Raw genomic sequence first — 25,511 nt, forward strand, 5'->3', positions numbered from 1 at the left:
TAAGCAAGAAAGTTACTAGGATTTTTTTTTTTTTTTTTTTTTTTTTTTAGAAGCCAGCAGCTTTAACATTCAGCATAGTTAGAGAGCTTAAAGGCCAGAGAGCATCAGTCTTTAAAACTCCATCCAGGGATTATCAATCTTTGAAACTACTTCTGGAGACCATCAGTCTTTAAAGCTACCTCTACATCCAACTCTGAGTTCCACTTCAGTCCATTCCACACTTGGCAGGCTCCCAGCAAATTAATTAAAATAGAAGTTAAGAAAATGCCTAGAAACAAAACTAACCTGGTTCTTAGAAAAACTTCACTATGTTCAGTGTCTGTATCACTAAAGAAGAAAAAAAAAAAGAAACTAAAAACATTGGTCAAAAAAGCATTTAACCTATGAAATTAGCATACTATTGATATGCTAAGGAAAACCACAAGTGATGCTAGAAAAAGAAAATGAGGTATTAATGAATGAAACACAAAACAGATTATGGTTTTATTTTTCAAATTTACTTTAAGTGAAATCCAGGTGGGGAAAAAGGAGCAAAGAACTTGATTAACCACTTAACTGATTAACCAATTAACTGATTAACCAGTTAACAGATAACAAACAACAAGAAGAACATAAAAGAAAAAGTGGTCATAGTATAGGAAAATCAATAATCATTAAAGAGAAAGAATGGAAGTGCCGAGAATCAAATTGTTTGCTGTGTTCACTGAGGTGAAAGAATGAGAAATGCAGCCAAGAAGTCAGAAGTTTAGAAATGCTAAAATGCTATCTCACCCCTAAGTAACCCTAAATACCTCAAATCTCAGACCCTGCTCTCTGACAGTAAGTCAGTAAAAGGTCACATTTCTTGAGCCCTCTCTCTGTATGGAACTAGGTGAAATGGCATAAGATAGGCCCTTAAGTAGTGATCCCGGCCTAGTAAGATAACAGGAAATGAGCTGACTAACCGCTTATCTAGCTTCTGTAAACAGCTTGTGCCATAGAAGGAAAGCCCTTGTGACCTGTCTTATCTGGTTTCGGTGGTCTTTGGGGATGAGCGGATCTTTGGTGGTGGTCCTTCGGGTCCAACAGGGTAGCCCACAAAGTTAAATATGTGTGTTGGATAAATGAACAAATACATTTTCTTTATGCTATATAACAATAGTATATTGTGAGAAAAATATGAATTTGCAAGATTGATCTTTGGTGAAAAAGAGACTCTCTGTGCATAGAGATAAAATTCTGAGGCAAATGTTCCTAACACATTTTTACATTTTTAAAATTAATAAATAATTAATAAAGACTATGTGTATTTGGATTCATGTGTGTGAGCATTGTGGAGGTCAGAGGTCATTGTCAAATGTGCTTCCTGTTTCTCAATTCTCCACCTTCTTTTTGAGTCGGTGTCTCTCATTGAATCTGGAATTCGTTCATTCAGCTAGACTAGTGGTTGTTCAGTAAGCCCTAGAGATCTTCTTCCTTTGGCTTCCCCAGCAGTAGGATTTGTATTGAAGGTTCTTACCGCTGTGGTAATGGCAATTGAATTCAAGTCCTCATGCTTGTGTGCCAAGAGCTTTACTAACAGCCATTTCCTTAGCCTGAGAAATTTTCATCTCTTGACATGCATGTCAGGAGAATGAGTATGTATAGATGTGACAAATATTCTTGAGCTGCATGCTGTAAATTCAGACTCCGTGTACTTTGCTCTCTGTGCAGATATGTCCCAGTATGTTTTACCTTAATGAAGGGCTTGTATATGGTTGAATCCAGGGGCAGAACTGTTTAGTGTTCGTGCATTGCTCAGTTTTACTGAGTCATCCTTTCCTGTGAATTTGATTGCTTGTTTCTTATGAAGTGTTTCTCAACACTTTAGAGTCTCTGCCTGTAGAACAGGTAAGTGCCTAATATGACCCTGGAAGTAATTAGATTTCTTCCCTAACTCAAGAGCACAGGATTCAGTTGTTTTTTGTTTTTTTTTTTTTTTAAATCATCCACTATTTGAAAGGAGTGAAAGAAATTGAACTGTGTACTTTTGCTACTATGGTAGCATTGTCCAGCAGATTTTCTCACAGGCTACCTGTTTCCCTTGGGAAACCCCAGGGTATCTTTGTTGGCTATATATGCATACATATGAGTGTATACATGCATGTGTGTGCATGTGTGTAGGTTGTTTGATTCTATTTTTTGAGATGGAGTCTTACTATGCAGCCCAGGCTAGCCTCAAACTCACTCCATCCTCTTGCCTCAGGCTCCCAAATGCTGGAATTATAGGAGTGGGCCATCATATCCAGCTATCATGGCTATGGATAATGATAACCCAAGGTACAAGAAACACAGGCCAGAGTCTATATGGGAAACCAGACACAGGTTTCTACTGTTTTCTCCCAGTATAATTGCATAGATAGTGCTTAACTGTCCCAAGCAATCATGTATGACAATTTATATTCTCTATTGCCAACCAGGGAAATCCATCTGAGGTTTGAGGTACAGAGATCTTCTTCTGTCCACCCAGTTAGGCATGAAGCCCTAGTATGGCCAAGCCTGGTCTGTCTCCAGACTCTGTAAGACAAACTAAGACCATACGGTTGAAAGTTCTCATACCAACATTTATTTCCATTAACTATTCAATGCCTCTGTTAGCCCAGATATGACAACATTCTTCTTGACAATGATGTTCCAGTATCATCTTCCTTGAGTGTCATGGATGTCTCTCAGAAGTGCCAGGATAGGCAGGTCAAAAAAGATTCTGAGGTGCTAGTTTGATTGATTATTTCAGAATTCCCAAGGCTAGTTATCTGGGATCAAGGTATTTGTAGGACTGACTGGAAATTCCTTCTGAAGGAAAATCTCTTACCTAGTTTCAGAAAGGTGGTAGCAATATTTGGTATCTCCTGGCTCATAGAAGCATCATCCTGACCTCTACATTCATCCCCATCTGGCTTTCTCCCTGTGTGTTGTCTGAATGTCCTTATTTTTATTTTTATTTTTTTTAATGAGGATATCAGTCATTTTAAATGAAGGGTCATTTTCCTTCAGTCTGACCCCGTGTTAATTAATCATAGACATCGTGACCCTTTCCAAGTAATGTCATGTTTTGGGACACCGGAGGTTGAGTTTTCAACATAAACTTTGGGCAGAGGAGAGGAAGGAGTACTTTATACCACAGTAAATGAAATGTCAGACTATATTCTTTCCTGACTTACCTATTTTCTGTCTCCAGCTCTTTTCCTTCCATCTCTTCTATAGTTAAGATAGAACTTACCCTTCTTTTGATTTAGGAATATATCCCCTGACAAATGGCAAGACTCTTTAAAGTAACTACCTCTAAGAATGGTTTGTTAAAGATGTTAAGCCTAGCCCTACCTCCACATGACTCCTCACAAAGAACCCTAAAGAGCTCTGACAATGGAGGTGGACTCAGGTTTCTCATTCTGTACCTTTCTCTTTCTTCTCTTCCCAAAGCTCAACCTCAGGCCCTTTCAATTTACTTTGATGATGATGCCTCTCCCCTGCTTTAGAAACAGAATAGAGATCATGTGATAGAACAAATCATTATATTTTATTAATTCGTGTGAATAAAATATTTTCCAGAGAACAGCATTGTTAACAAATTGAACAATATTGAACAAAAATGGTTCATGTTGATCACATTTTTTAAGTGATAATTTCTCAAAAACTTGTTTCTCTTTGGGCCATTTGATTTCTTCTATTGATATTAAAAATATATTATTTTTGAAGAGTTCTCTCACCCTTTGGAAGTGATCTAATATAAACAAATGTACTGTATTTCAGATGAATTAAAAATAGATACAGTTGTAATCATTTAATTCACTTTTTAAAAATTTATATATGCTAAAATTACTTCTGCTCTGCTGACAGGAGCCTGATTCTCCTGAGAGGCTCTGCCAGAGCATGACAAATACAGAGGTGGACACTCACAGCCAACCATCGAACTGAGAACAGGGTCCCCAATGGAGGAATTAGAGAAAAGATTAAAGGAGCTGAAGGGGTTTGCAACCCCATAACAACAACAGTACCAACCAACCAGAGCTCCCAGGGACTAAACCACCATCCAGAGAGTACACATGGACAGACCCATGGCTCCAGCTGCCTATGTAGCAGAGGATGGCCTTATTTGGCACCAATGGGAGGAGAGGCCCTTGGTCCTGCCAAGACTCGACCCCCTAGTGTAGGGGAATGTCAGGGCAGGGAGGAGGGAAGGAGTGGGTAGGTGGGTGAACAGTCTCATAGAAGAAGGGAGGGGGTGATGAGATAGGGAGGTCTGTGGATGGGAACCCAGGAGAGGGGATAACATTTGAAATGTAAATAAATTTTTAAAAATCCAATTAAAAAAAAAAGAACTTGCAGCTTTGTCAAAATTTAGATAGCTACCTCAATATATTCTTAAGATCTTAAAAAACTACTTTTACAAAGCTTTATCTTCTAGTATTTCTCAAATTCATTTGGGGGCTGGGGAGATGGCTCAGCAGTTAAGAGCACTTGCAGCTCTTCCCAATGACTTGGGTTCAATTCCCAGCACCTACCTACAGCTCACCACTGTCTGTAACTCCAGTTCCAGGAGTTCAAACAATTCTCATAGATACACATGCAGGCTAAACACCAATGCACATAAAATAAAAATAATTTTTAAAAGATTCAGAAAAAGAAAGAAATGGGATATTTTAAAATATCATTCTTTTAAAAATCACCATCTTCAGACCATTTTATGATACAAATCTTGGTTTGTATATATTGATTGTTTCTTGCCACCTTACATGGTGGTTTCCTTGATGAATGTGGGCAAGAATGATTACAGCACAGTACAAGTGGGGCTTACCAGTCAGGTGGAAGCTCAGGCCATGAAAAATGGAAGAGAGACTGAAAGACCCCCGGAGAGGACCTTTCCCTCAGGAGGAGTCCCAAGCGCCCAATGACCGAGCCGAGTCCACTCGCATGCAATCAGCAAGAGGGTTTATTGGAAAACACAGGTACCTGCGGGCACACAGTCTCTTCGGAGGACTTGCGCGCCCAGCAGCTCCAGCATGGGGGCTTTTATAGGGATCGGGGAAGCAGAATCGGGCGTACAGAAGCAGATGCATAGTTACGGGGATTGGTGGATTCAAACGAGGCACATAGACATGTTCACAAATGATTGGCTATTTCACATGATGAGGTAATAAGGTATAGCTACACACATTGGCAGGTTTGGGGTGTCCTGGATGTTGGGGGCTGGGGGCTTATCTCTTCCTGCCAGGTGGCCTGTGAGTCAGATCGGGTACCCCTGGTCTGTTCTGCATTCCTTTCCTTTTATGGTCTGTTAGTTCTAGCGGCAGGGCGGGGCTGCCTGGACTTGCTTTTCACAGTGTTTAGTCCTGAGGTTGTGAATTTTGAAACATACTCTTTTAACTTCATATTTTTAAACCTTAAATCTGTATAATTTTCCTTTCATTCCCCTCTTCTTCTACTAAGTAATTATAATCTTAGAATTTTGATATCAAGTCTCGTATTTGGTCTCACCAGTTGTCCTAACTGACTGGTACTGTTGTCTCAGAACCATCAACCGCACAGCATTCACTCGATTTTTAACAAAAGCAATTAACCTGTTTGTCACGCAGGGTCCAAAAACTAAAACCAAGAAAATTATTAGTAATGGCCCAGCCATATAGCAGAGAGTAGGGTAGTCATCCAGGGAGACCAAGTGAACCAAGACTCAAACCAACCTTGTTGAGCGTCTCTATCTTTTTGTAGGAATCAAACCTATTAACTAGTTTCTCTAACACACATGGACCTGTAATCAGAAGCAGAAGCAAAACTAAGAAGGGTCCCATTGAAAAGTTCTCAGGGAGAACTTCCCCTCGGGATGGAGGTCCTCCAACTCAATGACCAGACCGAGACCACCGGATGTAATCAGCAAGAGGATTTGGTTTATTGTCGGGATACACAGGCACAGGCACCTGTGGGCGCTTCAGTCACTCGGGGGACTGGCGCGCCCCACGGAACCAAGGATGGGCTTTTTATAGGATTTTGGGGAGCAGAAGCAAGCATACAGAAGCAGATGCATGGTTACAGGGATATAATTGGTGGATTCTAATGTGGCAAGGGTTTAGCCCGGGGGCAAGTTCCCTAGCTACCTTTCTGGAACATAACGACTGACTCGGCCCCCCAAGGGTTTGGGACCTCTCCCGGGGCTTTTCTCATTGTCAGGCGCTCAACCGCAGTTGTCCTGTTGTCATGCCTTCAACCATACACATCTTGCTTGGCAGCCGCTGTGTACTCAGTGTTCTAACCTTTCCCTGAACCAGTCATCTTAAGTACAGCCTTGCAAAATGGCGTTACTGCTGCTAAGCTGGGGTCTTTCACCATAAGGGAAGATATCAGAGTAGTCATCCAAGGAGATCTACTAAACCAGCTCTCGAACCATCCCTGATGCGCTTCTCTGTCTTTTGTCTAACCTTTCTCTAAGTTTATTCATGGAGTCTTTAATTACTCCTGAATGGTCTGTATAGAAGCAACATTCTTCTTTCAGTGTAGCACACAGACTCCTTCTTTAAGGAATATCAGGTCTAATCTTCTCCTATTCTGAAGGACTACCTCTGAGAGGGAGGTTAGGTATTCTTGGAGGTCAGCTAAAAAGTCTTTCACTCTTTTTATATCTGAGTCAATGGCAGTTCTGGAATCTCTATAAGCCTTGCATTGCAACAGCAGATGTCCTTGTGCTGCCCTTGCAGCACCTAGATAGTCTTAGCCCTAAGTAATTCTCAACTCCTTTTTTGTGTCTTACTAAGTCTTTAGCATCAGGATTCCAATCTGGACACTATCTAAACCTACACACCAAGGTCATGACTAGCTTTTAGAACTTCTAAGCTTATACAGATTGTGATCCCTGAGGCACAGTCCCAAGAAGTGTTAGGAGTACTAGCATATGCAATGTTACATCATTTGTAATGGAAATCAAGCCTATCCCCACACCTATCTTGATAGAACCCAGGACAAACATGACTGAATTTCCCTTTGGTCCCAGCCCTCAGCCCTAACAGCTAGTACACGGCTGGTGAGGGCTGAGAATTGACGGCTGTCAGGATGGTCAGCAGCACCAGGTATGGTCCTTTCCAGCAAGGCTCGAGTGTCTGGGCTCAGTGTAGCTGCAGTTTCCGACCTAGAACTGATGGGATGTCTCAGGGGTCTCCGGGGAATAGGCTGCTGTCAGCTGTGAGCAGATTTCTTTCTGTATCATCTGTAGGTCTTTTAGCCTGGCATACAAATCATTATTACTATGACATGTTGGTTCAGTAACATCATCTAATACAGTCAGAGGAGTTGAGGCCCCATATAAGATCTCAAAGGGGTAAGGCTGAATCTAGAAGGGGTATTTCTTGCTCTGAAGAGAGCAAGAAGGAAGGAGTATCACCCAGTCTGTGCCAGTCTCCATGGTCAATTTGGTCAGGGTCTCTTTTAGAGTTCTATTTATTTACTCTACCTGTCCTGAACTTTGAGGTCTGAAAATACAATGTAATTTCCAATCGACCTCTAAATACTTGGCCACACCCTGGCTTACCTTGGCAACGAAAGTAGTGCCGTTGTCTGACCAGATTACCTTGGGCATTCCAAATCGGGGGAAGATTTCTTCCAGTATCTTCTTGATGATTGCAGAGGCTGTCTCTCGTTTGCTGAGGAAAGCTTCTATCTATTCCTGGAAAAGTATCTACAAGCACTAGGAGATACTTGTGATTATATTTTTCTGGTTTTATCTCAGTGAAGTTCACTTCGACTTTTCACTAAACTCTCTAGGTCTCTTTGCCCTGTTTGCTTGCTAAGCATTCACTTATTGACATATCTTATATTTTCTACTGCCTCTCTGGCTAAAATCTTAAAGTCTATTACATACACCTTAACTATTTGGACAAACTTTTTATCTAAGTGAGTCCATATCTGTATTTGGCAAAGTGAGTCTTTTTTTTTTGTTCTCTGGGGAGTATAGCTTTCCCCTCAAGTGTGCCATTGTCTTTTTTTTTTTTCATTTAAGCAATTTGGGCCTTTTCTTCGGTTGTACATTCTAAGTGAGGCCATCCCTTAGTTCAATCCCAGTTCCCAGTGGCTGTCTCTTGCAGGCCTGTAACCAGGATAGGCTCCTGCATAGCCATTTCCCGAGCCACTTTATCTGCTTTGTCACTGCCCCATGTCACTGAATCTCTTCCCTCCTGTTTTCCTGGGCAATGAATAGTACTCACAGTTGTTGGCTTCACCAGGGCATCCAAGAGATGGCAAAGGCATCTGCAGTGCTGATGTGCTGGGGGGGTACCAGATTGCCCCCAACAGGTGGAGAATCTATGCCATGGCAGCTGACCAGTGGTCCCATCTTTTGGGACACTCTATTTGGGTGATAATTGTTAGTGCCCGGCTGGCAGGAGTGGTGTGTTCCAGGCAGAACAGGACTAAGCCACACATCTCCTAGCATCAGGTACTGGTGCACTGAGACAGGTCTTACACATGGCCTCACCCAGCCATTTCAGCCCACGCAAGCCATTTTGGAGAGCAATTTTCTCATGAGCAAGGGATAGGGGCAGTCAGGGATGACCATGAACTAGTGGGTGGGTTACCCGGCCCATGCCAAGGTCCACTGTTCTTCGGGCAGTCCATAAGTATTCTTCGTTGCCAGTAGCCCCTTGCACTCAAGGTCTTTGGATATTGGCCCACGGGGGGGGGCATAGGAGCACAGAGCATTGGGTCCCTGTATCCACACTTCCCTTCTATCTCTGTACATAGCCAGCACTCTAGGACCAAGAAGCTCTCCAGTGGCCCCTCTTGTTCTTTCTTGGGCAGTCCCTGACCCAGTGTCCTTTTTCTTTGCATTAGGCACACTGATCTTTAGCCAGGAATTCTCTTCTGTTGCCAGGTACTATCTTCCTAGGTTCCCTAACTACTGTGGCCAGTATATGTTCCTCTCTCGTCTTTTATCTCTCTTTAGCTCTCTAGCTTCCTCTTCTTTTTGTCTCTTTTAGCTTCCTGCTTTTTTTTTACCTTCTTTTCTCTTTCTCTTTGTTTAACCTTACTTTCTCTGTAACTTATACTAACTCTCAGCAACTTAGCTTAACCCTTCAAGTTTCTGTAACTTTCTCTTCATATCCTTTCCTTATCTTAGCCAGATTGGTGGGGCATTTTCCAGCCCCTAGGAGACCCACCCTTGGAGCCTGGGGGCAGACCTGGAGCACTCCCTACCTTCAGGGGTATTGAAGTCAACAGTCAGGAGCCTTCCATCCATGTCTGGAACATTCTTTCTGGACTCCAGTAGGATTCTGTCTTTCCTCAGTGGTAAAGAAGACCTGTAACAGCTACTAACAAGCATCTCAAATGGGATGGTGAGAAAACAAGAAGATAATCTAGAGGAGAGAGGTCCACTGAAGAGGACAAATAGCATTTAGTCACACAGTTAAACTAGGAGGCCTTTTTTGGACAAAAAGGCCATTGTAAAAATAAGCACAAGCTTTGCCTATGAAACAGAAAGGTGAGCAGAGAGGCAGCCTGTTACCGGCTGTCTCTCTGGACTTAGATTTTCTCTTAAGGAGTATCTCTCTTCAGTGTCAGCTTGGTAGCTTTGCCTCTCAAGAGAACCAGCCTCCAAATGACACTAGGCTTCTAATAACAACTAATAACAAAAGGATGGAGGGATGGTTAGAACCTGGGTGCTAGATACTAAGCAGCTGATAAAAGAATTGTAACCAGTTCACCTGGGGCTATCAGTACTTTAGTAGCAGCCCTTTACCAAACTGTCTCAGTGGGCTATAGGCCCATGGAAAAGAAAACATTAATCCTGACCTTGGCCACCGCCAAAGCCTGAATTCTAAATCTTGACTGGCAAAACAAAACAAAGTTCTGTTTGTTTTAGATTTTGTTTGTTGTAGATTCTTTGAAACTATTTTAGGGGCTTCTCTGCCCCCCAACTTGGGGCATTTTGACCACAGGGGCAGGAACTGGCTGCTGTGGGAATAGGATCAAAGGCACTCTCCATGTTAATGATGACCAACGAGAAAAGTAATTTAATGCTGGAGACTGACTCCTCCCTTGGAATAAGGCCAGCAGATAAGGCAGACTTCCTTAAAGAACTTCTCTTAATGAGCACTCTCCTTCTGTGAGCAAATGTCAGAAATTCCTTTCTTGTTCTTGTTTTCCTTAGAGTCCTCTCCCACCTCGCTTTCAGCCTTTTCAGATAGTTCCTCCAGTAGCATTTCTAATGTAGCCTGTTCCTTTAAGGTTCTTTGCTCCCAAGCAAAATTTAAATCTTTCCCAGTTCATCACAGCTGGCTGCGAGCACAAGCACAGATAAAACACTATGTTTTTGTTTTGTTTTGTTTTTCTTTCCTTTTTTCAGAGCTGGGGACCGAACCCAGGGCCTTGCGCTTGCTAGGCAAGAGCTCTACCACTGAGCTAAATCCCCAACCCCCAAAACACTATGTTTTAAAAATTAACTTTGGCTATCAACCAACACACCGCCACTAGAGTGGGGTCCAGTTTAGCATCTTACTCACTAAGCGTTAAGGGGACCAAGTAAAACTCTTCGACGAACAAAGCAAACAGTTTCATGATTTCAAACACAGTCGTCGGTCCAAGATTTTAAACACAGTCGTCAGTCCAAATTCAAACACGAAACAAAAGTCAAAAAGACACTAACAGACACCAACACGTCCAGAAAACCACAGTCAGGTCACAAAGAAGACAAACAATTCCAACAGTCAAACAAGTAACAAACAGACGCGCCTCGCGGCTTCGGTACCAAACTGAAACCAAAAATTCAGATGGAGTCAGCGAGGGTCTTGGATCCTCTACTCCAATAAAATTCAGACGGAGTCATCAAGGGAGCGGATCCCTCCGAAAACGGATGGAGGTGCCACGGATCCGGATCTCCCTCTCCTCCAACCATCCTTGGAACGTCTTCCAGGGCTGCGGGGGAGAAGTCTGAGCTTGTCAGCTCCTTCTCTGGTCCGCCCAGATAGTCCCCAGATCTGAGCCTATTGATCGATCGTTCACAGGACAAGACACAACAGACAAGACAAACGCCGGCCGGCTTACCTCCCGGTGGGTGGTCGGTGATCTCTGGGCAGAGGGTCTCCAAATCCCGGACGAGCCCCCATAATGAAAGACCCCCGGAGAGGACCTTTCCCTCAGGAGGAGTCCCAAGCGCCCAATGACCAAGCCGAGTCCACTCGCATGCAATCAGCAAGAGGGTTTATTGGAAAACACAGGTACCATCGGGCACACAGTCTCTTCGGAGGACTTGCAGGCCCAGCAGCTCCAGCATGGGGCTTTTATAGGGATTGGGAAGCAGAAGCGGTCGTACAGAAGCAGATGCATAGTTACAGGGATTGGTGGATTCAAACGAGGCACATAGACATGTTCACATATGATTGGCTATTTCACATGATGAGGTAATAAGGTATAGCTACACACATTGGCAGGTTTGGGGCGTCCTGGATGTCGGGGGCTGGGGGCTTATCTCTTCCTGCCAGGTGGCCTGTGAGTCAGATCCGGTACTCCTGGTCTGTTCTGCATTCCTTTCCTTTTATGGTCTGTTAGTTCTAGCGGCAGGGCGGGGCTGCCTGGACTTGCTTTTCACAGTGTTTAGTCCTGAGGTTGTGAATTTTGAAACATACTCTTTTAACTTCATATTTTTAAACCTTAAATCTGTATAATTTTCCTTTCAAGACCAGGGGTTCAGAATTCAAAACTGGTCTCAGCTGCACAGCAAGTTTGTAAGCAGCTACATGAGCAGACTACCTGAGACCCTGTCTCAATTCCCCACTGCCCTGAACAAAAACAATTTAAGAAGGAATCGGTAACTGTCTGTCCTTCAAGCATATTAAAAGCTGAATGGGCACACTGGATGGAAACAAAGGATAAAAACAGAATTGTTATGGCTTTGCTGATAGTCCTCACCCACACCCTCACCCTGGGTCTCCAGTCTGCCAGGCAAGTACTCCAGTGAGAACCTCTAGCCCCGGGACATCCTGCTTTATGTTCTTCTTTAGGACTTTCTAGACTTCCAGTTCTGTCTATACTCAAGGTGCATTAATATTGGTATGTGGATTTGTGTCTTGGCTGTGTCCATCTTGTGTCCATGACCTTGTTTGGGTCATGGTTATGGTCAGCACCTGGAAGCATGCCAACGTCTTTGTTGTCCTGCTAAATGCTAAACAAATCAGACTCTCTATGGTAGTCTCAGACTCCTGGGTTAGAACCTGTTTTTATATTTTTGTATTTTATATTTTATATTGTATTTTGTATTTTATATATTTTGTTATTTTTGAAGTAAAGTTTGGTAATTTCCATCAACAATCTAGAAGACATTGAGCTAAAGATACTAGTAAAGCATTTTCCAACAAACTATTTAGATATATTTAAATCTTCTCTTCATCAGAGCTAAGTTGAATTAATACTATACACAAGTTAAGCATGGTGTATTCTGCTCAACTTAATGTGAAGATAGCAAGACCCCATTTATTTCTACGTCTGGAGGGGATTAATCAACTCAAGATCCCGAATGAAAGACAAAAAAACTCCACTGAAGAAATTTCCATGTTCAGTATTCGTCATGAAATGGGTATTCAGGATGATCACTCCACCTGCCAAGACAACCCCACAAGAAGAAGACAGTTTAATGGTGGCACGGCTGTGTTACCAGCATCCTTATGTCTTGTTTCCACTCCTTTCCCTATCACTCCCCCTTGTACTTCCTTCTCATTTCCCCTTAAGCCAGCACCTTTCCATGATGATTCACACAATAGGTAGGCATGGAAAAGTTAATTGTGGCTAATCACTTCATTCACAACAAAAGAAGATGAGAGACTTCCGGCCTGTACTTGCATTCAAAGTGTTACTGTTTGTAATGAGGGTGGGGATGATAATGACCCTATCTTGTACTGTTACAATAATGACCATGACAATGACGATGATGACCCTAATTTTTAAATAACAAAGGTAAGAGTATCTACACCAGTCTGCAGTGTGTGTATGTCTATCATGGAATGTAGACAACATAGCTTTCTGCAAGAACTACAAAAATATAAAATAAACATTGCTTTCCAACGGTACAGTTCAACAAAACAGCATCTGAGAGGAGGCATAGCTCATTTCCCTTCGAAGACACAGTTTTTTCCATAAATCAATGGAGCTTAATCTTCATATCGCTTTGTTGATTTTCTAATTTTTTTCTGAAGAATGAGTCACTTTCCCCTAATATTGTTAAAATTGATATTAGTATTTCAAATGTAAATTCTGAAATGTTTTAGTAAAAGAAAAATCAATAGAATGTTAGGCCCATATTATTTCTTCATTTAACGATACTTGTGAGTAGAAGTGACATATCTTCTGGAGATATTGATTAACTATGGTTTAGTTTCCAGTAAGATATTATGTGTGCTTGCATTTTTTTTCATGTGTTCTGAGGCTGGGTGGTATGTTTTGATGCCAAGCAGTGTCCTCCCTGGAAAACTCACATCCAGGAGCGGCTTTATTACAGTAATTCAGAAAATCAATACTAGTACATCCAAAATACTTTCCGACTCATGAAGTGATGAGATCAATTCTAACTCTAAGCATTTATCTTAATGGGTGCTACCTAACTCATTGCTTAAAGAGAAGACCAAATGAAGTTACTACCAACGTGATTTGAGAAATCAAAATCGTAACAAAACGTGTGCATACATATACACAGTTGGCTATCTGTGTATAAGCCGCACTGGTTTTAATTTAAAAGACCTGCAGTGTTTAGGGAACAGTGTCTTGGGAGACATCTGTATATGGTATGTGGTAAAGTCTCAGAAAAGATGGCTAGCTGATAGGCAGAGCTTGAAGCTCTGAATCATTTATTTTTTATGAGATTTATTTCATTATTTGTATGTGCATAGGTGTTTTGGCTTCATGTATCTCTCTGCACCACATGCATGCCTAGTACCTGGTGAAGTCAGAAGAGGGTGTCCTGAGAACTAAAGTCACAGACGATTATTAGACACCATGTAGATGCTGATAATTGAACTCAGGATCTCTGGAAGAGCAACCAGTGCTCTTAGCCACTGAGCCATCTCTCCAGCTCTATTCATTTATGCATTTATTTTTTGAAAGAAGTGTCTTCAGTATGCATTTCTGGCTGGCCTGGAACTCACTGGGTAGAACAAGCTAGCCTTGAACTCACAGGGATCCACTTGCTTCTGCCTCCTGAAGGCTGGGATTTAAGGTATGTACTACTGTGCTCGGTTTATTAATTTAGTCCTGTTTTGGGGTATTGTGTGGGTGTGAACTTATGTGCACTGCAGACCTTTACAGACCAGTAACTCCCTTGGAACTGGAGTTATTGGTGATTGTGGGCTGCCTGATATGGGTGGCGGGAACTGAACCCAGGTCTTCTAAAGAGCATCAAGTATTCTTAACCACTGAGCCATCTTCCCAGCCCCAAAGCTCTGAATCTTACAGGCAAGAAAATATTTGACTTAAACTCTAGGTTCTTGGTTCACAACCTGACACTCTTTCTACTACTACACAAGCAGGCCTCTCAGAATTTTTTAAAAAGGAATTTACTCTAACTTGGGTTTTGCTTTGAGTTTTAGTTAGATATAAGCAGTGTAATTTCAGAATTTGTGTTGTTGCTCTAACAGGTGTTGCATGAAGGGTTAATCCTCCTTGTCTCCACGTCATGTCTTTACCTAAGTGGCAGACATTCAGAACACCCTGCTCATTCCTCATCCTGGTGTTTCTATGGGCACAGGTGAGGGTTCCCAGGAGCCTTATTGTTAACATGTGACAAGCACTGCCTGACTAGTGACCCTAGGACACTTACATGAGCATCTCCACAAAGCGCTCGTTTTTATTCAAGGCTTCAATGTCCTTCATTTCTTCTTCGGTGAGAGAGAAGTCAAAGATCTAAATAGTGGAAATAGAAGACAACGTTTGTGAAGATGAGTCAGGGAGTGGAGACAGTAAGGGAGAGCCTCGGATGAGGCTCTTTGTGAAAGAGCCAGTGTCTCTGTGAGTGTCTGAGAGAGCTGGGTTCCTGTATGTGTGTGTGTGTGGTGCATCGAAGGGGAGGGTGTGGGGCAGCTTGATCTTCTGCTCTGACCTTTGCCACTTTTGCTTGGGACCGCTCAAACTTACTGAAGAGTGAGCATTTAAAACTGTCCCACATGTGAAGAATTTTCATTTTTTATTTAAAACATTGGGTTTTTTAAATTCTTGACTATTCTTGACCTTAAACACTGGAAAAAAAAACCCATATTTTCTAGCCTTTAAATCTGATTATTCTTTTCATTTGCATCTCCCTGATAGCCAAGAATGTTGAACATTTCTTTGTGTTTCTTAGCCATTTGGATTCCTCTGTTGATAAGTCTCTGTTTAGCTTTGTACCTGTTTTTTTTTTTTTTTAATTGGGTTATTTAGTTTGTTGATGTCTAGTTTCTTGAATTCTTTGTATGTTTTGGGTATTAGCCCTCTGTCAGATGTGGAGTTGAAGATCTTTTCCCATTCTGTGGGCTGCTGTTTTTTCTTATTGGAATTCCATTTCACAGCTGCCAGAATGTCTAAGATTAAAAACCATGAGTGAAGCTCATGCCAGCAAGGTTGTGGACCAAGGGTTGTACAGCCACTTTGGAAATCAACATGGCAGTCTCTCAGAAAGTTGGAAATTGATCTACCTCAAGATCTAGTTACCCCACTCCTGGTCTTATAACCAAAGGCTGCTCCATCCTATCATAAGGACACTTGCTCAACTATGTTCACAGCAGTTTTTTTTTTTTTTTTTTTTAATAGTCAGAAACTAGAAACAACCCAAGTGTCCTTCAACTGAAGAATGGATAAAGAAAATGTGGTGCATTTACACAATGGAGTATTAATCATCTGTTAGAAACAACGGCATCATGAAATTTGCAGGCAAATGGATGGAACTAGAAGAAAAAATCATTCTGAGTGAGGTAACCCAGCCCCAGAAAGACAAACTTGGTATGCGCCCACTTGTAAGTGGGTGTTACCTATAAATTTAACGACAATCATGCTACCGTCCACAGATCCAGGCAGGTTAAGTAACAAAGAGAGCTTAAAGGTGGAGGGGCACAAGAATCTCCCTGGGAAGGGGAAATAGAATAGATTCCCTGGGATTAACTAAGGAAAAGTGGGGTTAGGAACGAGAGGGATCAGAAGTGGAGAGGGAGAATATACTGGGAGAAATGATTGTAATTGGGAAGCATTCCAGGGGTGCGGTGGATCAAGCGCAATGGAAATTCTATGGAATCTGTGAGAGAAACCCTAGCTAAGGCTCCTAGTGATGGGGGACACGGAGCCTGAACTAGCCGTCTTCTGTAACCAGGCAAGGCCTCAAGTAGAGGGATGGGGACACCAACACAGCCACAAAAATCTTCGACCTACAGATTCTCCCGCCAGCAGAGGGTGCTGGGACCGGAGCCTAGCAGAATTGTCCTATAAACAAGCAAACAAACAAACAAACAAACAAACAAACAAACCCAGAGAGACTTCATCCAGCAACTGACAGGAGCAGATGCAGCGTCCCACAGCCAAACAGGCAGAGCTCCATAAGTCCTACAGATAAAGGGAGGAAGGATCGGAGGAACCAGAGGAGTCAAGGACTCCAAGAGAACAAAGCCCACCGAATCAGCTGACTGGAACTCATGAGAACTTGAAGAGAACAGGGAGACTGTGTGGCTCTGACCTAGATCCTCTACGTATGGTATGGGTGAGTAGTTTGGTGTTCTTATGGAAATCCTAACAGTGGGAGTGGGGGCTAACCTTGACCCTTTTCTCTACTTGAGGGACCCTTTTCTCCTACTGGGGTGCCTTGCCCAGCTTTGATGTGACGGTATGTTTCTGGTCTTGTTGTAGCTTGTTTTGCCGTGTCTGGTTGATGTCCCTGGGAGGCCAGTTCTTCACTGAAGGGAGGAGAAGGGTTTGATCTGAGGGAGATGGGAGGCATGGGGACAGGGGCTGCGGGGCAGGGAAGGCAAACTGCGGTTGGCATGGAATGTATGAGAGAAGAATTTTTAAAAAGGATAAACTTGCTTATTCTTTTAACAATAATAATAATAATAACAACAACAACAACAACAACAACAACAACAACATTGACGTCTTGCTTTGTAGTTCAAGCTGGTCTGGAACATGCTGGGTATCTGGGGCTGGTCTCTACCTGACAAACTTCCCTCCTGGGATGGCAGGTGTGCACCACTCTTGAAGCTTCTTTCTCGTTCAAAACATCTTTCTAGGGGGTTGTTACAATTATTTTTCTCTTTGTGTTCCTCCCATTTGTTTATCTAGTGTGTACTTGTGTTCCTGGGGAAGTCAGAAGATAACTTGTGGAAACTGGTTCTCTCCTTCCACCCTGTGGCTCCTCGGAATTGGACATTTGTTTGTTAGTTTGTTTTTGTTTTTGAGGCTGTGTTTCTCTGTGTAACCCTGGCCGTCTTGGAACTTACTTTGTAGACCAGGCTGGCTTCAAACACAGAGATCTGTCTGCCTCTGCCTTCCGAGTACAGAGATTAAAAGTGTGGGCTAGGGGTTGGGATTTAGCTCAGTGGTAGAGCGCTTGCCTAGCAAGCACAAGGCCCTGGGTTCGGTCCCCAGCTCCGAAAAAAAAAAAAAAAAAAAAAAAAAGACAAAAGTTTGGGCTACCATGTGCACCTCCTACGAGGTTTTTTTTTAAGTGATGAAAGTTTTGTCTTTAGCCTTTAGCCACTGAACCATCTCGCTAGCCTGCTTTTATTTTTTTCCTACCTTTTATACTTTATGTTCTTGTTTTAAAATTAGTCTGTATCAGCATTTAATATCTTTATTTTCACTAAAATCTGTAGAGTTTATCTGTTTATAACTTATGACTGTGTAAGCAATCTGTAAGCCCATGCTCTTTGTAAACCGGCACTGCTATAGGATAATAGACACATATGGGATGGAAAGTGGGCGGCTCCTATTCACTCACTACCCTGCTTGGCGTTAGGAGAAAGTACGGTGTGCAGATGTGGTGTAACTCCCTTCCTTTACTTACGTATTAGTGGTCCTCATGATCCATCCTATGAAGATAAAGATAAAGCCTTACTTTTTATTTATTTACCTTTCACAGGATACATTAAATACACTTAACTAATGGCTCCTCTCCAGATCATTTCTGACTGTTTTCAAAGAATTCTTTTCTTTGATTATTTATTACCCAGATATTGACGTTCGATTCCCAACACCCACGTGCTGGCTTACAGCCACCTTTGACTTCAATTCTAGGGGATCTGACATCTTCTTCTGGCATCTGCAGGCACCAGGTATGCGGGCAGTGCACATGTGAGCATGCAGGCAAAACCCCGACTTACATAAAATAGAACAAAACACCTAAAAATATTAAACGCTTTAACTACATTAAACCCAGTGCCACACAAACCAATAGCTCAAAAAAGGAGTCCTTCCATGGATTTACTTTTTTTAATTGTTACTTTTTTTTTTTTTTTTTTTTTTTCAGAGCTGGGGACCGAACCAGGGCCTTGCGCTTGCTAGGCAAGCGCTCTACCACTGAGCTAAATCCCCAACCCCCCCATGGATTTACTTTTTACGCAGTAGGCCCCACTCTGTGGCCCTACTGTGGATCCTACTGACAAACTACAGCAGGTCTTGTGAGATCACAGGCTTCATGAAATCAATAATGAGAGAAGACTTGAAGATTTATTCTAATTATAGATGCAGTGTTTCCCAAATAAGAACAAGACCGGGTTTAAAAGCCTACTTTGGCAGGTGTAGTAACATATCAATATGTCTATGTATCTATAAATATCTGTTGTGGTTTGCCTTGAAATTTTCTCTGAATTTGTTAAATAAAGGCAAGAGCGTGAGATTTGGACAGAGGGAAAAGTCAGGAGTGAGAGGGGGATTAGAATCAGAGAATAGGGTGAGAGTTGACAGTTGGTGACAGTTGAGCCAGTAGAACCTGAGCAAGGGGGAGGGGATTAAACAGTGGAGAGAGAGTTGGGAGAGGAGTAAGGAAGATAGGTGGAAAAGGGACTGTTGAACAGAGGATGGGGAACTGAGAAAAGTTAGAGGAATCAGGGGAGGAGAAAGAGAAGAAGCGAGGAGAGAGTCGTCGTGACAGAAGAAGAAGCTGGAGACTTGGCAAATAAAAGGTGCAAGGGATGAGAGATTTGGGAGCTAGGAATAGGACAGTGTAGGGTGGATCTGCCAAATCTAGACGCTGGATTGTTTTCACATTAATTGAGTTGTGTTTTCTTTGTACGGGCCGATTCGGGTTGGAGAGGAAACTGCAACAATTGGCGCCCAACAAATCCATTAAAACTCAACTAACCTGAGATAAAAGTTTACTTCCCTCTCAACCCCAAAATAGGGCTCTGATAGAGATCTAGACAAAAATACTAATAGATTAAAAATTGACTAGGTCTAAGGGGTCTACAAAAAATCAAAAAGACTACACGTATTCTGAAGCGGAGGGAAAAAAAGATACAAGGGGCTTCAGATCAGATACTACTTTGATATAAAAGAGATATATAACTTTTTAATACTTAAAAATAAAAAACACAATAAATATCTTTTAGACCTTATAACATGATATTTTAAATAGTCTAACAGTTATAAATTTTAAAAAAAAGACACTTTATCATTTACCAATATTACAATATTCATTCTTCTGATTTACTATATCTTCTCAAAAGACAAGGCCCTAAATAGCAAATTTCTAGCCTTAGAACAGAAGATACAGGTAATTATGGAACAACATGAACAACAGAAAGAGAAAATTAAATCTTGGCAATGTAGCCTAGAAGGAACACTAGAATTGAAGACACAGGAAATTATAGATCAGAATAAGAGACAGAAAGATGAAAATGAAAGTGGTAGACAGGAACTAGAAAGGATGTTAGAACAGAACATACAACAGCTCACAGATCATACTGAACAGCAGAGAGAAAGTAATGAGGTTTGGAAGCAAGACTTAGAGAATAACTTTTTAAAATTAATCAATCAAAAGATAATGGATAACAAATTATTAGAAGTACAATATAAAGAAAAATTCAAAGTGTGGAAGCAAAGCCTTGAACAGAGAATTCAGGAACTCAAGGAACAGGGGGAAAGACAGAAGGAGAAATATGAAGCATGGGTACAGACTTTAAGAGAGGAATTTAAAATTACAACTAAAGAAAAAACTCAGGTAGAGACAAAAGATAAAATTAGGGAAAGCCAACCTAAGGTTATTAGGAAACAAACTTTAGTCTATCCAGTTAGTGTACAACAAAGGCCTCCAAACGATGATCATCCACAGGGTTATGAAGAATTTGAATGGCAACCCATGGATGTGTTAGAATTAAGGAAATTTAAAGGAAAGCGTAATCTAATTTTGGAATGCATTCACCATTTGTAAAACAAATCTTGATTTCTTGGGCTATTAAAAATAGAGTAATCCCCCAAGACTGGAAAGATATGGTAAGAGCAATTCTAGAGCCTGCTGAAAATTTACAATGGATTTCGTGGTGGAGAGAAGAAGTAAGGGAGATAGCAAGACAAAATAGAGCTAGGGGCAGAGAGATTTTCACAGATCAACTGCTTGGTGAAGGCCGCTTTGCTGAAGTAGAGGTGCAGGCTATATATGATGAAGAAACTCTGTCATGGTGTCAATTGTCAGCCTTAAAGGCCTGGGACAAAGTCGCAGAATCAGGGAAAAGACTTGAAACATTCACTCAAGTCATACAAGGTCCTAAAGAAACCTTCCCTGACTTTTTACAAAGGCTTACCTCAGCTGTGGAAAGGAGTGTATCAGATTCAGCAGCAAGAAAGGCGATAATTGAGTCTTTAGCCTTTGAAAATGCAAATACCAAATGCAGGGAAGTAATTAGACAAATAAAGGAAAGGTAAGAACCAATAGATGAGTGGATTAGATATACAGCTGATGTTGGATCTTGTTCTCCTGATACTACTGTGATAGGGAGAAGCTGCCACTGGACAGCTAGAGATGACCCAAGATTTCAAATGTTTTTAATTGTGGTGAGCAGGGTCATCTCAGATATTACTAAGAAAAAACCAAAGTAATACCAAAAGGGGCTGTCCCTAGAATGTGTCAAAAGATGTGGCAGAGGTGGACATTTGACTAAGGAGTGTAAAGCAATAACAGACAGATGGGGCGATCCTGCCAAAAAACTCCCCAGGGGGGCCTCTTGCAGGCCCCAATACCAGGCAGGGAGAGTTCTCCTCCTCAGAACAATTAAACAGCAAGACTTCAAAAATAGATACTCTAGAACCAAAGGAGGCTGAGGGAAGTCCTATGGACAATTCCAAAAACCTCAAGGGGAGCAAAAAACGAATATTTTGGCTAACGTCTATAGAGGACCAAAGGCCAAAACTAAAAATACTGGTAGACAATATCGAAATTGAAGGAATGGTTGACACTGGAGCAGATGTTACCATCATCTCTCCAAAATCTTGGCTCACTAGTTGGCCACTTCAAGGAGTAGATATACAGTTTCAAGGTGTTGGCACTTTATCCCAAATAAAACAAAGCACCAGGTGGCTTAAATGTATAGGACCAGAAGGTCAGGTAGGAAAATTAAGGCCATATGTGGCTGATATAGCCATTAACTTTTGGGGAAGAGATCTACTACAGCAGTGGAAAACTCAAATTAATATCCCCTCAGTTTCAGGTTCTGGCCCTGAAATTCATCAGGCTCCTAATAAAAACTTTAAATTAGTCAGGGAATGTTATCAAGGACAGTTAGAGACTGTCCAAGCTGTCCATAATCAAGATACAGCAGAGGCTGACAATTTAGTGCTACCCCAAGGAGCCACTGCTGTTAAGACAACAACAGCCTTGCCACTAAATTGGCTGACTGACCAACCCATCTGGATTGATCAGTGGTCTATGACAAAAGAAAAACTACAGGCATTAGAACAGCTAGTCCAGGAGCAGCTGGAGGCTCAGCATATAGAGGAGTCCACCAGCCCTTGGAATTCTCCAGTATTTGTCATTAAAAAACGTTCTGGCAAATGGAGGGTGTTGACAGATCTCAGAGCAATTAATAAGATTATTCAGCCGATGGGTTCCATGCAGCCTGGGATCCCACTGCCTTCTTTGTTGCCTAAGGAGTGGCCTATTATAGTGATTGACTTAAAAGATTGTTTTTCACTATTCCTCTACATGAAGGCGATAAGGAAAGGTTTGCCTTTTCAGTGCCTACCCTTAATAGAGGTCGCCCCATAAAAAGATATCAATGGAAAGTCCTGCCACAAGGAATGTTAAATAGCCCTACCTTGTGTCAATATTTTGTACAGCAGCCATTAGAGATAATTCACAAAAAATTTCCCCAATCTATTATTTATCATTACATGGATGACATCATATTGTCTGATTCAGATATAAATATCCTAGAAAGAATGTTTGATGAAGTAAAAAAAACCTTACCATGCTGGGGATTACGAATCGCCCCTGAGAAAATACAAAGAGGAGATTCTATTAATTATCTAGGGTATAAAATAAGTCTACAAAGGATTAGGCCACAAAAGGTGCAAATCAAAAGAAATCAATTAAGGACACTTAATGATTTTCAGAAACTACTGGGAGATATTAACTGGTTGAGGCCTGTGATTGGCTTGACCACTCAAGAGTTGAGCAATTTATTTCAAACGTTACAAGGCGATAAAGATTTAAATAGCCCAAGGAAACTATCAGCTGAGGCTGAGAAAGAGCTAGCTTTGGTAGAAAGGAAATTGCAGGACACACATCTAGATCGTATTGATCCAAAAATGGCCTACATATTAGTCATCTTACCCTCTACTCATTCCCCTACAGGAATTCTCATGCGGAGGGAAGATTATATCTTAGAATGGATATTTTTAGCACATAAACAGAGTAAGAAACTGAAAACCTACATTGAGAAGGTCTCTAAATTGATACTTAAAGGAAAATTGAGACTTCGACAATTACTTGGAATGGATCCGGCTGAAATTGTGGTACCTTTTACTAATACAGAAATTGCCTCTTTGTGGGTACAAAATGAACATTGGCAAAGAGCATGCAGTAACTTCTTAGGAGACATTAACAACAAATACCCTAAAAGCAAGCGACTTCAGTTCATAAAAACTAACTGGATCCTCCTCATATAATAAAAGGAACTCCAATATCTGGAGCCCTACATTTTACACTGATGCCAGTAAGTCAGGAAAGGCAGGATATAAATCAGAAAATGTAAACAAGGTGACTGAGAGTCCCTATAAGTCAGTTCAAAAATCTGAATTGTATACAATACTCATGGTGTTGTCAGATTTTCAAGAGCCTCTTAATATAGTAACTGACTCTCAATATACAGAAAGGGTTGTTTTGCACATAGAGACTGCGGAACTTATTCAGGATTATTCTGAATTGACATCACTATTTATTCAGCTACAACAAAAGATCAGAAATAGGAGTTACCCACTATATATAACACACATAAGATCCCATACAGGTCTGCCAGGCCCTCTGGCAAAGGTAATAATGAAATTGACCAGCTACTGATAGGAAGTGTACTAGATGCTTCAAATTCCATAAAAAACACCATGTTAACAGCAAAGGCTTAAAGAAAGAATTTTCTATCACTTGGCAACAAGCCAAGGAGATTGTGAAGCAATGTCCTACTTGCTCGTTATATAATCAAACTCCATTGCCTACAGGAACTAACCCTAAGGGCACCCAAAGAAATGAAATTTGGCAAATGGATGTTCTCCATTTTACAGAGTTTGGTAAGCTGAAATACATACACCATACTATAGATACATATTCAGGATTTCAATGGGCAACTGCCTTAGCATCAGAAAAGGCCGATTCTGTAATTACACATTTGTTAGAAGTTATGGCTATAATGGGAATACCCATACAAATTAAAATGGACAATGGTCCAGCATATATCTCTAACAAGATTAAGCGCTTCTTTGAATATTATAATATAAAACATGTTACAGGTATACCACACAATCCTACAGGACAAGCGATTGTGGAGAGATCTAACCGAAGTCTAAAGGAGATGCTTAACAGGCAAAAGGGGGCAACAAAAACTCCCAGAGATAGGCTACATAGTGCTTTATTAACCTTAAATTTTTTAAATGCTGATGAACAAAACAGCACAGCTGCTGAAAGACATTGGACTGTGGAAAAGACTACTGAACTAAACCAGCCTGTTTATATTAAGGATATTCTGACGTCAGAATGGAAAATGGGAAATGTGTTACGCTGGGGAAGGGGTTATGCCTATGTTTCTACAGGAGAAGAAAAGCTGTGGGTTCCTTCCAAGCTGATAAAAATCAGAAATGACAAGGGGAGACCTCCTGAAGTCCTTGGCAACACAGAAGAAAAGGGAGACTAAGACAATCAACAAATAGGTAATGTATATATGAGGATGTTTAGGTCTCCGTGTATGAACTGGCTGAGACTAAAATGTCTATAAACAGCCAGTAACATTTTGAGTATGAATTTCTCATAACTTGTAATACATACATGTATTACAAAATTATGTTACGGTTTGATTATATGATTAACCTGAAGAAAGGTAGTCACCTTTCTTTGTTGATCCTTATTTACTAAACTGTGCACCCTGCTTACTCCATGTGAATGCGCTTATAGAACTATATAATGCTTGTAAAGTTTTGTGTGCTGCAGGATGAAAGAAGAGAAAGACAGCCCTGAAATGATCCACACTCTGGGATGCTGAGATTCCGGGACCTTCCAGTCCAACTTCGTGTTTGATTCTCCCTCAATTACACTGAAGCTGCTTCATTTAAAGGCTTGCTTTCAGAACTTTTCCAGAATGGCCATCTTACTTATCCAGCCCTTCAGACTGTCATAGTCAAGAGATCAGCTAAGCGATGAACTTTCTCAGCACAGAATGACTGGCAGGCAAATCCCGGCTAGCTCTACTTCGACAAAGCCAACTTTTCCTAATTCCCCTTGGGCCCCAGAAGGGAATTCTTCGCCCCAATTCAGCTGGAAGCAGACAAGGAAGATCATCGTCCCAGGGGTGGATGGTTCTGGTTATTTTAAGAACTGTGGATATGTTTTCTTTTAAGGGATACAATACAAATGTAGCTTTGGGCAGGGGGAACTAGAGAATTTAAACTCAGGGATTGCTACCTTTCCTTTCTTTTTTTGTATCCTTCTTAGTTAAAAAAAAAGGGGGGGTGATATAGTAATACATAGAAGTTAGAGAAATAGACAAACAGGGATAGATTGACAAACTTACTCTTAAACAAAATTTTACAGCTATATTTTACATTGATAGAAATGTTTGTAATTGATACAAAGTTGAAGCTACAATCTTTTCATTGGTATAGAATGCATTTTACACAAATGCGAGGTTTTCATTGGTATACTTTCTTATTGATTTATAATTGAGATTAATATTGCTACTTTAACATAAGCATTGTGCCTCCACTATGCATCTAAGAATACAAGTCTTAGACCCAGTCCTATAACTGCTATTATACATTATTTTTAGTTGATTAACCAGTACCAGCTAAAGGTCAGATAGCAAAGTCATGGTTCT

At 41.2% G+C, this 25,511-nt stretch overlaps 1 protein-coding gene across 2 annotated transcripts in view; it reads right to left on the reverse strand.

Moving 5' to 3' along the window:
* Positions 1-12,547: 12,547 nt before the first annotated feature.
* Positions 12,548-25,511, reverse strand: part of Akr1d1 (aldo-keto reductase family 1 member D1) — a 38,492-nt gene continuing 25,528 nt past the window's right edge. For both annotated transcript variants that reach the window (XM_032905221.1, XM_032905220.1), the window contains 2 exons: positions 14,801-14,883; positions 12,548-12,590 (listed from right to left, as the gene is read on the reverse strand). In XM_032905221.1, coding sequence (XP_032761112.1) covers positions 12,548-12,590; positions 14,801-14,883 — 126 coding nt within the window. The remainder of the gene's footprint in view (positions 12,591-14,800; positions 14,884-25,511) is intronic.

The sequence above is a fragment of the Rattus rattus genome, chromosome 6 (genome assembly GCF_011064425.1).
Source record: "Rattus rattus isolate New Zealand chromosome 6, Rrattus_CSIRO_v1, whole genome shotgun sequence".
NCBI classification, from domain to species: domain Eukaryota; kingdom Metazoa; phylum Chordata; class Mammalia; order Rodentia; family Muridae; genus Rattus; species Rattus rattus.